At 39.7% G+C, this 12,660-nt stretch overlaps 1 protein-coding gene across 3 annotated transcripts in view; it reads right to left on the bottom strand.

The window, feature by feature from the left end:
- The window catches only part of CLIC2 (chloride intracellular channel 2), a 29,314-nt gene extending 19,527 nt beyond the window's left edge, over positions 1 to 9,787 (bottom strand). Inside the window, exon 1 of one of the 3 annotated variants that reach the window (XM_053891576.1) lies at positions 9,277 to 9,787. In XM_053891576.1, the coding sequence (XP_053747551.1) occupies positions 9,277 to 9,309 (33 nt within the window). In that variant the 5' untranslated portion in view covers positions 9,310 to 9,787. The remainder of the gene's footprint in view (positions 1 to 9,276) is intronic. The other 2 variants (XM_053891575.1, XM_019439374.2) reach the window with 2 other exon arrangements.
- Between the last annotated feature and the right edge of the window lie 2,873 nt (positions 9,788 to 12,660).

The following is a 12,660-nucleotide window of genomic DNA, read 5'->3' as shown; positions in this document are numbered from 1 at the left end:
TGACTTCAGCTCAGGTCTTGATCTCATGGTTCATGAATTTGAGTCCCCACGTTGGGCTCTGTGTTGACAGTTCCGATCCTGGAGCTTACTTTGGATTCTGCCTCCATCTCTCTCTGTCCCTCCCCCACTTGCACTCTGTCTCCCTCTCTCTCAAAAATAAATAAACACTAAAAAAAAGAACTTATACACCAAAAAATAAAAAATAATCTAATTAAAAATGAAGACCTGAATAAACATTTCTCCAAAGAAGACATACAGATAGCCAACAGAGAAATGAAAAGATGCTCAATATCACCAATCATTAGGGAAATGTAAATCAAACCCACAATGAGATATCACCTCATAGAAATCAGAATGGCTAGTGTCAAAAAGATAAGAAAGAGCAAGTGTTGGAAAAGAGGGAACACTTGTGTACCTTTGGTGGGAATGTAAATTGGTCCAAGCACTGTGGAAAACAGCATGGAGGTTCCTCAAAAAATTAGAAATAGAAATACCATATGATCCAGTAATTCCAGTATTGGGTACTTACCCAAAGAAAAAGAAAACACTAATTTGAAAATATATATGCACCCTGTGTTTATTGCAGCACTATTTATAATAGCTAAAATACGGAAGCAACCCAAGTGTTTAGTAATAGATGAAAGGACTATTACTTGGGCATAAAAAAGAATGAGATCTTGCCATTTGTGATAACATATATGGACCCAGAGGGCATTATGCTAAGTGTAATAAGTCAGGCAGAGTAAGACAAGAACCATATGATTTCACTTATATGTAGAATCTAAAACACAAAACGAGCAAGCAAGCAAACAACCCCCCCCCCAAACAAGCCTGATCTCTAGATATAAAGAACAAACTGCTGGTTGCCAAAGGGGAGGTGAGTGGAAGTGGGCAAAGTAGACAAAGGAAATTAAGAGGTATAAACTTCCAGTTATAACATAAATAAGTCATGGAGATGTAAAGCCCACCATAGGAAATATAGTCAATCATATTGTAATAATGTTGTTTGGTGACAGATGTTGACTACACCTACCACGATGAACACGGAGTAATGTATAGAATTGTCGAATCAACATGTTATTTACCTGAAACTAATATAACATTTTATGTCAACTATACTTCAATAGTAAGAAAAATAATGGTGAAAAAAATGAAAAGCCATCTTTTGTTCACTGAAAACAACACATTTTTCTGCTTTGAAATTTTATGTAAACTTGAGTTTATCTGTCGCCCCTCCATTCTTCACTTATCCATTCAGTCTCCCAGTAAATATTTAACATAGTCCATATATATACATAACAGTCCATATCTATATATCTATATATCTATATATTTATATATCTATATATCTATATATCAATAGTCCTGGGGTGCCTGGGTGACTCAGTCGGTTGAGCGTCCAACTTCAGCTCAGGTCATGATCTCACAGTTTGTGGGTTTGAGCCCCGCGTCGGGCTCTGTGCTGACAGCTAGGAGCCTGGAACCTGCTTCGGATTCTGTGTCTCCTTCTCTCTCTGCCCCTCCCCCACTTGTGCTCTGTCTCTCAAAAGTAAATAAATGTAAAAAAATAAAAATAATAAAAATAACCCCCAAATTAACTCTTAGTTTTTAAAATTTTTTTTTTACGTTTATTCGTTTTTGAGAGACAGAGACAGAGCGTGAGCGTTGGAGGGGGAGAGACAGGGAGACACAGAATCCTAAGCAGGTTCCAGGCTCTGAGCTGTCAGCACAGAGCCTGATGTCGGAACCAAACTCACGAACCCTTGATTATGACCTGAGCCGAATTCACACACTTAACCGACTAAGCTACCCAGGTACCCCAATTAACTCTTAGTTTTAAACTGATATAAATTATTTGAAGGAAGGATGTGCATGTTATGAGAGTGTGTAACAGAGAAATAATCTATATGGGGTCTGGCAGGGAAAGTCTTTCTGAGGAACTGGCATTTGAACTGAGTTTAAAGAATAATTAAGAGTTAAGTGCGAGAATAGGCATGAAGGAGCCATTCTAAACAGCAAATAGTATATCCAAAGGCCTTGCAATATGCTTGAGCATGGCTTTATAAGGAACCAAAAGAGGGTCAATATAGCTGGGATTCAGAGAGTGAGGGAGAGGAAAGACAAATTCAATAAATTGAGCTACATGAAAACAAAATCTGTTTTTCAAAAGAACTGTTAAGAAAATGAAAATGTTAATAAAATATATGAATAAAAAACTCTTACAACTCAATAACAAACTGTCCAACTTAAAAATGGGCAAGCGATCTAAACACTCTATGAAAGAGATACATATGGTAAATAAAGACATGAAAAGATGCTCAACATCACTCGTTAACAGGGAAATGAAAATGAAAACCACAACAAGATGCCACTGCACACACACGGGAATAGCTGAAATTTGAAGGGCATAGGAATGTGGAACAACTGGAATGGATACACTCTTGTTAGGAGTGTAAAATGGTGCAAGTGGTTTATAAAGAGCTTGTCAAAGTTAAAAATGTACGTACCATATGATCCATTAATTCTAATCATAGGTATTTACACAAAAGAAGTGAAAGCATATGTCCATAGAAAGACTTGTACATGAATGTTTATAGCAACTTTATTAATCACAGCTAAAAAAACTGGAAACAGCTCAAATATCTTTCAGTAGGTAGATAGATAAATATGCTACATCTATACAATGGAATAGTTCAGCAATAAAAAGGGATGAGCTATTGAAGCACACGACAATATGGGGAAATCCCAAAACAATTATGCCGAGTGAAAGAAGCCAGACAATAAAAGCGTACATACTGTACAATTCAACCTATAGAAAATCCTAGGAAATGCAAACCGATCTATCCAGACAGAAGGCAGATTGGTGATCTCTTGGCAGTGTGGTAGTGGGATACAGTGGGGAAGATTGACTGAAATGAGACACAAAGGAATTTTCTGAAGTGATAGAAATATTCTATATTTTGATTGGAGTAGTAGTTGCATGTGTGTATACATTTGTCAAAACTCATCGGATCGTGTACTTAAAGTGGGTGCATCTTATTTTATGTAAATTATAACTCAAAGTGTGTTAAAATAGAAAATTTCAAAAAGTGGGGAAAAATGCCCTCAAGTAAATGACATTATGCAGTCATTGCAGAAGTTGCAGTGACAAAAGTTAGCATATGGCTATGGAAAGGGAAGAACAAGATCGCTGGAGGAGAAGTCAAGGATCAGAGAGGCCAGAGGCCTAGTGTAGGCCAGACCCTACACAGAGGAAGGGTCATCTGTGTAGATATTCAAATCACCAAGAATTATGATAGGAATAGTGTTGGAGAGAATGACAGTGGTCCAGAAGCTAAAAATCCTCAAGAAATAAGGGAGAGTGACCTGGTGTTTGGAAGACTACTATCACAAGAAGGGGTGGTTTAGTCTGATTTTATGACTGGTATTTCTCTGGATGGGGGAGGCAGAATGGTCTGCAAACAGGAATGAGAACAACGATACCTAAAAGATACCTACCTGATTTCCAGGCTCAGTGGCAAGACGAATGAGGAAGAAAAGGTAGCCACTTTTGGGGGCGCCTACGTGGCTCAGTCGGTTAAGTGTACGACTTCGGCTCAGGTCATGATCTCATGGCTCATGGGTTCAAGCCCCACATTGGGCTCTGTGCTGGCAGCTCAGAGCCTGGAGCCTGCTTCGGATTCTGTGTCTCCCTCTCTCTGCTCCCCGCCCTGCTCACACTCTGTCTGTCTCTTTCTGTTTCAAAAATAAAGAAACATTCTGGGGTGCCTGGGTGGCTCAGTCGGTTTGGTGTTTGACTCCGGCTCAGGTCATGATCTCGCGGTTCACGGGTTCAAGCCCCACGTTGGGCTCTGCACCAACAGCTCAGAGCCTGGAGCCTGGTTTGGATTCTGTGTCTCCCTCTCTCTCTGCCCCTTGCCCGCTCACACTCTGTCTCTCTCTCAGAAATAAACATTAAAATAAAAAAATAAGGAAACATTGAAAAAAATTTTTAAAAAACTAGCCACTTCTTGAGACAGCTATAGCTGATGCAGTGTCATCATGGGAAATCCAGGTTTTAGATACCTCAATCTCAACATGTCCCAACCTGAATTCCTCCCTTTTTCTTTACTCCACTCCCTGACCTCCTCTTTCTTTAGGGCTCCCAATCCTGTAAATGACATTGCCGTCTGCTATGGGCTGAATTGTATCCACTCCCGAATCATATTTTGAAACTCTAACCCTAGTATTTGGTAGAAAGGCTTTTGGGAGATAATTAGGATTATATGAGGTCATGAGGATGGGGTCCTCATGGGATTAAGGCCCTTATAAGAAGAGACCAGAAAGCTTTCTCTCTCTACTGTCTTCCTATTTTTCTCTGCCCACCATGCAAGGACACTGAGAAAGCAATCATCTATAAGCCAGGGAGAGTTCTCACCAGAACATGACCATGCTGGCACCTTGATCTTGAGTATCCAGCCTGTATAACTGTGAGAAGATAAACATCTGTTGTTTAAGCCACCCAATGTATGATATTTTATTATGGCAGCCATAGCAGATAAGACATCAGTTGCCCAAATTAGAAAATTGAAAATCATCCTTCTACTTCACTTCCAAATTGAATTCAACACCAATTCTTGTTAGTTTCACCTATAAATATCTCCAAATAAGTTTAGTTCTTTCATTTGCCATGGCTATTACATCATTCATTTATTCAATATTTATTTGATGCTTACTATCCGCTTTTGCCTCAGTCTGTAGAAGAAAATAAAGGGTCCCTCATTTTACAGCTGCTCTGATCTGTCATTTCTAACAATATTAAGGTCCCAGAAACCCTGGGCATAATCCTAATTTTTAGGCAAATTTTCCTTTCCTGGGAAATGGGTGCAACAGAGGAAATGATGCTTATTGTTATTCTTTTGTGATGTCTGGGAGTGAAGAGCTATGGGAAGAGGCAACCAATGTTGGCAGCTGTGTTTCTTTTGTAATGGAAGTCAAACTAAGGATCCAATCAGAACTGGGACTAGTGAGTACAAGCATGATTATGGGTGGGAGGCAGGAAGAAGAATGGAGTCTGATAATAGATACAGCAGGAAGGGTGGATCACCTTTGGCAAAAGGAAAGGCAAAACACTGAGATGTGGGGGAAATGCAGTCAAGTTTTACAGGAAAACTGAAGTTTTTTCCCCATGTTTATAATATGCAGATTTAAAGTACCATCACAGAAAATTTTAGGATATAAATTCCTTAGCCTGATTGATGAGTTACCACCTCTTAAGTATATTTAGCTGGCAAGGACAGGATATGGTCATCCACAAAAACAACTTTTTCTTCTTGTGTTTATGATCTAAGTTTCTAAACATGAAAAATAATAATAGCTACAATATCTGACATTTGTTGAATGTTTACTATGTCAACAACTACTGTCTTTTACAGATTTGTTTTATTTAATACTCACCACGAAGATGATCCCATGATATAGGTTCTGTTATTACTCTTGTTTTACAGATGAGTAAATTGAGGCTCAGAGAAGCTAATTTGCTCAAGTACACTCAGCCAGACAAGAGCTGATGTGTATATACTCTTCTCATGTAGCAAGTCCAGGGCTGTCTACTCCAGAACCCAAATTCTTAAACACTGTTTTCTCCCATCTAATGGTTTTGTTGGATTTTAAAAATTAATCAGTTTTTATGATAGTCTTTATGATAGTTCTAAGAGTTTGAAAATGGTTCGATAATTCAGAGAAAAGTATAGTCTTTTTTATCTCTTTCACATAGATAAAACATTTTTTTTCTTCCTGTTAGGGTTAGGGTATGTGCCTGGCATCCTGCAGTTCAGAGACCTCTCCTGAGAATAAAACCTCAGACTTCTGCTGGGGTGAGAATAAACATGACAACCATCTATGAGCTGAGGCAAGGAAGGGATTTGGGGCTCTAAAAACTCTTTAAATAGATATTCAACAGATTTTTCTGTTTTTATCTCTACCTTCTCACCCATTTTCAGAAACACTACCAATTTTTAAATGTTTGGGGGTCATTTCCAGGATAACTCCGCTGTTTCTCAGTTTTCTTATTGTGTGTTCAGGAGTCTGCTTTCTCAGATCAAGGGTTAGGATTAGAGTTAAGGTCAGGGTTTGTGCCTGGAATTGTGCAGTTCAAGAACTCACCAGAGAATCAAACCCCAGTCTTCTCTTGGGGTAGGTTTAGTGTTATGGTTAGGGTATGTGCCTTGTGTTTTGCGGTTCACAGACCTCTCCAGAGGGTTAGGACTTGTGGTTAGGGGTTAGGGTTAGGGTTAGTGTTGGGTCAGCATTAGTGTTAGGGTTAGGGTTAAAGTCAGGGTTTAGTGCTTAGGGTTTAGAATATGTGCATGTTATTTTGCAGTTCAGAGTCCTCTCCTGAGAATAAAACCACAGACTTCTGCTGAGAAGAGACTAAACATGACAACCATCTATGGAGCTGTGGCAAGGCAGGGATTTGAGACTCTAAATACTCTTAAATAGGTATTCAATTGATTTTTCTGTTTTTATACTACCTTCCCACCCATTTTCAGAAATACTACCAATTCTTAATTGTTTGGAGTCATCTCCAGGATAACTAGGCTCCTTCTTGGTTTTTCCTATCATGTGTTCTGGAGTCCTCTTTCTAGGGTTAGGGTAGGGTTGCGGTATGTGCCTGGTATACTGCTGCTCAGAGACCTCTCCAGAGAGTTTTTAAGGGTTTTTAAGCCAGAGCCAGAGGTAGCTGGGGAAATGACAGATTCCTTTAATCTTTAGAAAGAACCCACATGAGCTCTAAATGAGATATTGTTGATAAAGAGTGCTTTTTAAACTTATTAATATTTTTCATGCCTCTAAATCATTATGCCCCATCTCCATATCTTTTATGAAACTTCTAGAGATCTGTGGAACACATCTTACAGCAAAGCAAAACAAAAACCCGGACCAGATGATACTCAAGTTTCTTTTAGAAAATCTATAATTTGTAGCAATGTAATTAAGTAAGCTTACATCTAAAGGATTCCATCTGATGAAATTATGGAAAATTTACTAAAAAGTTTGCCGAATTGAAAACAATTGAATAAGATTACACATAGCTATTTTAAATAATTAGAATCCTAACCCTGCCATTCACTAGCTATGTGACCTTGGACAAAGTCACTTAGATACTCTTTGCTTTACTTTCTTTACCCGTAGGGTAGGGTTAATAATAAACTACTTAACACAGTGCCTGCCATATAGTAAGTACTTAAAAATGATTAGTTATTTTAACTCAAAAGTTATTACTTAGTTCAACCTTTGTTCATCCAATGTGTGATTCACTAATTTCTCCTGTCCAGATTACTACCCAAATATGAGGAAGTCTATGAAGATGAACACATCAATGCTAACAACTAGTTAGAGGGGTTCGATTGGATTGAATGAATAGTTTAGACTAAGGGAACATTTTAGTTACCCTATGAAGAGACATTACCTCTGGTTTGAAACTGGTAGATGTGAAGAGCCAGTTAGGAAATTAAGGCTTATTTATATCATGTCTGAGCAGTCACATGTTTTGCTAAAATCCAGAGATAAGAGGGGCGCCTGGGTGGCGCAGTCGGTTAAGCGTCCGACTTCAGCCAGGTCACGATCTCGCGGTCCGTGAGTTCGAGCCCCGCATCAGGCTCTGGGCTGATGGCTCGGAGCCTGGAGCCTGTTTCCGATTCTGTGTCTCCCTCTCTCTCTGCCCCTCCCCAGTTCATGCTCTGTCTCTCTCTGTCCCAAAAATAAAATAAAAAACGTTGAAAAAAAATTAAAAAAAAAATAAAATCCAGAGATAAGAGAAGTAGCTCTTTGCTACATAGTACAGCACTTATTTGGATTACTTTGCTATGCAGGAATTCAAGGGTCGGTCTCCTATAATTTTGAAAAAGCAGGTTGATTATGTCCTTTGTGCATATATGTGACGAGGTAAATATTTTTTAATAATTGTTAAAGTATTACTTTGGCTAACAGATGTTTAAACTAACATTTGGTAAACTTACTTTATTTTATGTCTTTGTAAGCCATCAGTAGAGAAACGGTTTTAGAGGCAAGTTACTTAAACTTTATTGCCTGGGGCACCTGGGTGGCTCAGTCGGTTAAGCATCTGACTTCGGCTCAGGTCATGGTCTCACGGCTTCTGGGTTCGAGCCCCGCGTCGGGCTCTGTGCGGGCAGCTCACAGCCTGGAGCCTGCTTCGGATTCTGTCTCTGTCTCTCTGCCCCTCCCCTACTTGCTCTCTGTCTCTCTCTCAAACATAAAACAAAAAAATCTTAAAAACTTTATTGCTTTAGCTTACTTACCTAGAAATGAAGACAACTGATGCTACTATTGCAAGCAGTACTACTAATGTAAGTTGTTAGGACTAAATGAGGAAATATATGTAAATATGTATAATATATGTAAAGTGCTTAGAAAAGGACCAGGCATGATATGAGAGTTTGTTATTATTATCATCTTGGATACTTCTAAAAGTCAATGAAAATATAGAGAAAAAATAGTTAATATAAGCAAAGTTTTTGGAAACTGTAATTGCTACAATAACGTATACAAAACTATTTATTTTTCTTGATGAGTTAATTTCAAAACACACGTTCCCTTCTCCTGCCTTAGGGGTTTTCCAAAGTACTTTTCTGAAAAGTTGAAGCATTAAAAAAAAAAAAAAAACCCAAAGCATCCCATAAAGAGGAAACAGCGTTCTAAAATGTCTTCTCCTCATGTAACAGGCACACAGACTCCTGGCTGTTTCCTCCCATTGCGTCCATGTGACTCCACTGTGATCTTCATCTATTGTGGGAGAGTTTTAGAAAACTCTATCTGGGCTATGTGTGGGATTGGGGCTCTCAGTCCAGTCTTGGTTCTCTCCTTCCCCCATTCAAGGTTCCAAAACCTATCTCATAAAACACAGATTGCAAGAGCTAGAAAGCCCTTAAGGATCACTTTGTCAGGCTTCCTCATTGTGCATATGTAGAAATAAAGGTCCAGAGGGAGTGAGAGGTTTGTCCAAAGTTACGTAGGGTGCCACCAAGAATATGATTTAGTTGTTCTGACTACCAACTAGTCTAGTGCTCTTTCTGCAACGTCTCCTTGTCTTTTTCAGATAACATATTTTCCTATTGTCATCTAAGAGCAACCAGGCATACATCTAGGATTCAGAGGAGGAATATAATTCAAAAAATATTTATGTCTAGCCCAAATATTGACCTCTTTTTAGAATGTGAGGCCCAGTGTCAAGAAATAATACATTCCATATGCCATTATTATAGCTAGAAAACTTACCTTCACGAAAAGCTCAATTTCAGGGTCTGCCATCTTTCTGTTTTTACTGCCAGTTGTCAGCCCCCTGCTTCCTGCAGAGTCCAAAGTACTTGTGGACTCTTTTCTTCCAGTTTTGTCCAAAGGCTCAGATAAAGTTGGTGCTTTAAGAGGAGAGTCCAGTTTGTAGTAGACTGAGTCAGAGCTGGGGCCAGTCTCTCTTCTGAAGAGGTGGGGTGCAGAGAATTCTAGATGCTTGAGAGCAGCTCTTGAATTTATTTTCCTTCTTCCTCTTGACTTAACATTTGAAACAAGGAGGAGCTGAAGGGGTGTGTATAAACTGGCTGGCTACAAAAGTGGGGGTGTTTCCAGAAAGGCTTCAATGCCATGAGTCAGCATAGGAAAAACACATACACACAAATACACACATGCAGTGCTGGCTTCTATATATCAAGTGGACCAGATGTTCTCTAGAGCCTCCCTTTGAGTCCTGGGCTTCATGCCCAGAAAATGGACTCTTATTGCTGTTCCTGTAAACTGACAGCAGCAAAAAGCTTTTCCAGGAAAAGGGCCAGAAATGGCTTGGGTTGTATCATTGAAAAGGATGTTTATCTAATGATATCGTCTAAAAGGGGGTTAAAAAAAAGTGTACTTCATCAAATGTCTCCACCCCAAATTCTTCTCACACAGCCAGATTTCCCTTCTGGATTATCGCTTTCACTTCTCTTCTGTAACTAGGGAACGTTCACTGGGTTGGTTGAGTCTGAGGCGCATCGTCCACATACCCCATCTCATTCTTATTTCTGGGAAATCTGCACTGGGACAGATCACTTCCTGGTTTTGGTCTCTGTACCAGGAACCACAAGCAGTTCTGTATCTCTGCTTGTCAGCCCTGGCTGGGAGAAGCAATAAAATATCCAAGCTGATCACTTGATGTCTGTGGTGTTTCTGGCAGTTGTATTTTTTGCCTGCCAGCCCGAGGGTCTGGGGGGAGAGGCTGGATTAAGAAACCCGTTTGGTGGGAAGAGTCTCTGACCCGAGCCAAGGTGAACACAGATCCACCAGTTGGGTGCCATTGTGACCCTGTTTCTACAACACCAAACGTCCCCTGTGCTCCTAAGGGTTGTACGCTGTGCCATTGGTCTCTTTCTGGAAAGAAATTACAGAAGAGGCTCCTGGCAAAACGCGGTCTGTGTCACACCTATAGGTTCTAGGCAAGGAGTGTCTGATGTGAAGGTGGGTGTTCTTCTGGACCTGAGATATGGCGATTTTCCAAACGGTTGATAAAGTGAGAGCGAAACTGTGATAGACCTCTGCTGAGCCGACCTTGAGGGTGAGTTTAGGACTGGCTGTTTGGCAGGCACTGGTGAATGAACTTTGTTTGGCCGTATTTCTACTCTATTCATTTATTCTTTCACTCCAAAGACAATCAATGAATGCTTAGTCTGTGCCAGCATGCTGATCCACTCACTGAGATTAGCAGTGAAGGAAGACAGTAAGTTCGGAGGCGAACAGCAATTGCACTTTAAGCATGCTAAGTCGGAGGCATCCTCTCTCTTCCCGATTCCCAATGTAGAACCAATACAAAATCTCACTTCTGCTTCCTGAATATTTTTAAACCTATCCACTTCTCTTTGCCCCCACTGCTACTCCAAATTTCAAGCCAGCAACATAGTTTTGTAAATTCATTTATTAAAAAATTATTATCATTGAAATAGAATTGATATACAGTGTTATGTTAGTTTCAAATGTACAACCTATTGATTCTGCAATCCTATACATTACCTGGTACTTACCAAGATAAATGCAGGCACCATCTGTCAACACACAATGTTATTGTAATATTATTGGCTATATTCTCTATGCTGGGCTTTTCATCTCCGTGACTTACTTACTTATCCATTTAAAACACTTTTTATTTTAGGGGCACCTGGGTGGCTCAGTCAGTTGAGCGTCCAGCTTTGGCTCAGGTCATGATCTTGCAGTTCATGGGTTTGAGCCCCACGGTGGGCTTCTGTGCTGACAGCTCAGAGCCTGGAGCCTGCTTCAGATTCTCTATCTCCCTCTGTATCTGCCCCTAACCTGCTTGCACTCTATCTCTCTCTCAAAAATAAATAAACATTAAAAAATTAAAAACTTTTTATCTTAAAAGATTCAAATCATTCCTTGACTGTCAGCCCTCATGGGAAAACCACCACTCTTATCATCACCACAGCAACAACATACGACAGTCCAATGAACTCTGTACAATCCTTAATAAGTTGTGAAAAAGATGAACTTTCTTTTTTTTTTTTGCTGCTGCCCAGAGTGTCTTTAAAATTTTTTGTCCTGGGGCGCCTGGGTGGCTCAGTCAGTTGAGTGTCCGACTTCAGCTCAGGTGAAGATCTCACGGTTTGTGAGTTTCAGCTCCACATTGGGACCTCTGCTGTCAGTACAGAGTCTGCTTCAGATCCTCTGTCCCCCCCCCCCCCCTGCCCTTTCCCCGCTTGCATTCTCTCTCTCTCGCTCAAAAATAAATAAAACGTTAAAAAAATTTTTTTGTACTGTCACAACATGGATGGATCTAAAGGGTATGGGGTTAAGTGAAATAAGCCAGATAGAGAAAAACAAGGACCATATAATTTCACTTGCATGTGGAATGTTCAAGACAAAACAAACACAAAAAGAGACTCTTTTTTCTTTAAAGTTTTTATTTAAATTCCAGTTAGATAACATACAGTGTAACACTAGATTCGGGTGTACAATATAGTGATTCAACACTTCCATATGACACCCAGTGCTCATCAAAACAAGTGCACTCGACCCCCATCCCCCATCCACCGCATCCCCCTGACCACCTCCCCTCTGTCAACCATCAGTTTGTTCTATATAGGTAAGAGTCTGTTTCTTGGTTTTCCTCTGTCTTCCCTTACCCTGTGATCATTTGTTACTTAAATTCCACATATGAATGAAATTATATGGTATTTGTCCTTCCCTCACAGAATTACTTCGCCTAGTATAATACTCTTTAGCTCCATCCATATCATTGCAAATGACAAGATTTCGTTCTTTTTTATAGCTGAGTAATATTCCATTGTATATATATATATCCCACATCTTTATCCATTCATTAGTCAGTGAACAATTGGGCTATATCCAGAGTTTGGTTACTGTTGATAATAGTGTTATAAACATTGGGGTGCGTGTATGCCTTCAAATTTGTATTTTTGTATCCTCTGGGTAAATACTTAGTAGTGTAATTGCTGGGTCATAGGGCAGTTCTGATTTAAATTTTTGAGGAAACTCCACACTGTTTTCCAGAGTGGCTGCACCAGTTTGCATTCCCACCAAGAGTGTAAGAGGGTTCCCCTTTCTCCATATCATCAGCAACATCCATTTTTTATGACTTGTTAATTTTATTTATTTATT

Source organism: Panthera pardus, unplaced genomic scaffold (genome assembly GCF_024362965.1).
Source record: "Panthera pardus isolate Hobbes unplaced genomic scaffold, ASM2436296v1 HiC_scaffold_27, whole genome shotgun sequence".
Taxonomy (NCBI): Eukaryota; Metazoa; Chordata; class Mammalia; order Carnivora; family Felidae; genus Panthera; species Panthera pardus.
Note: the sequence above shows the minus strand (reverse complement) of the source record. Positions and strands in the feature narration are given on the sequence as shown.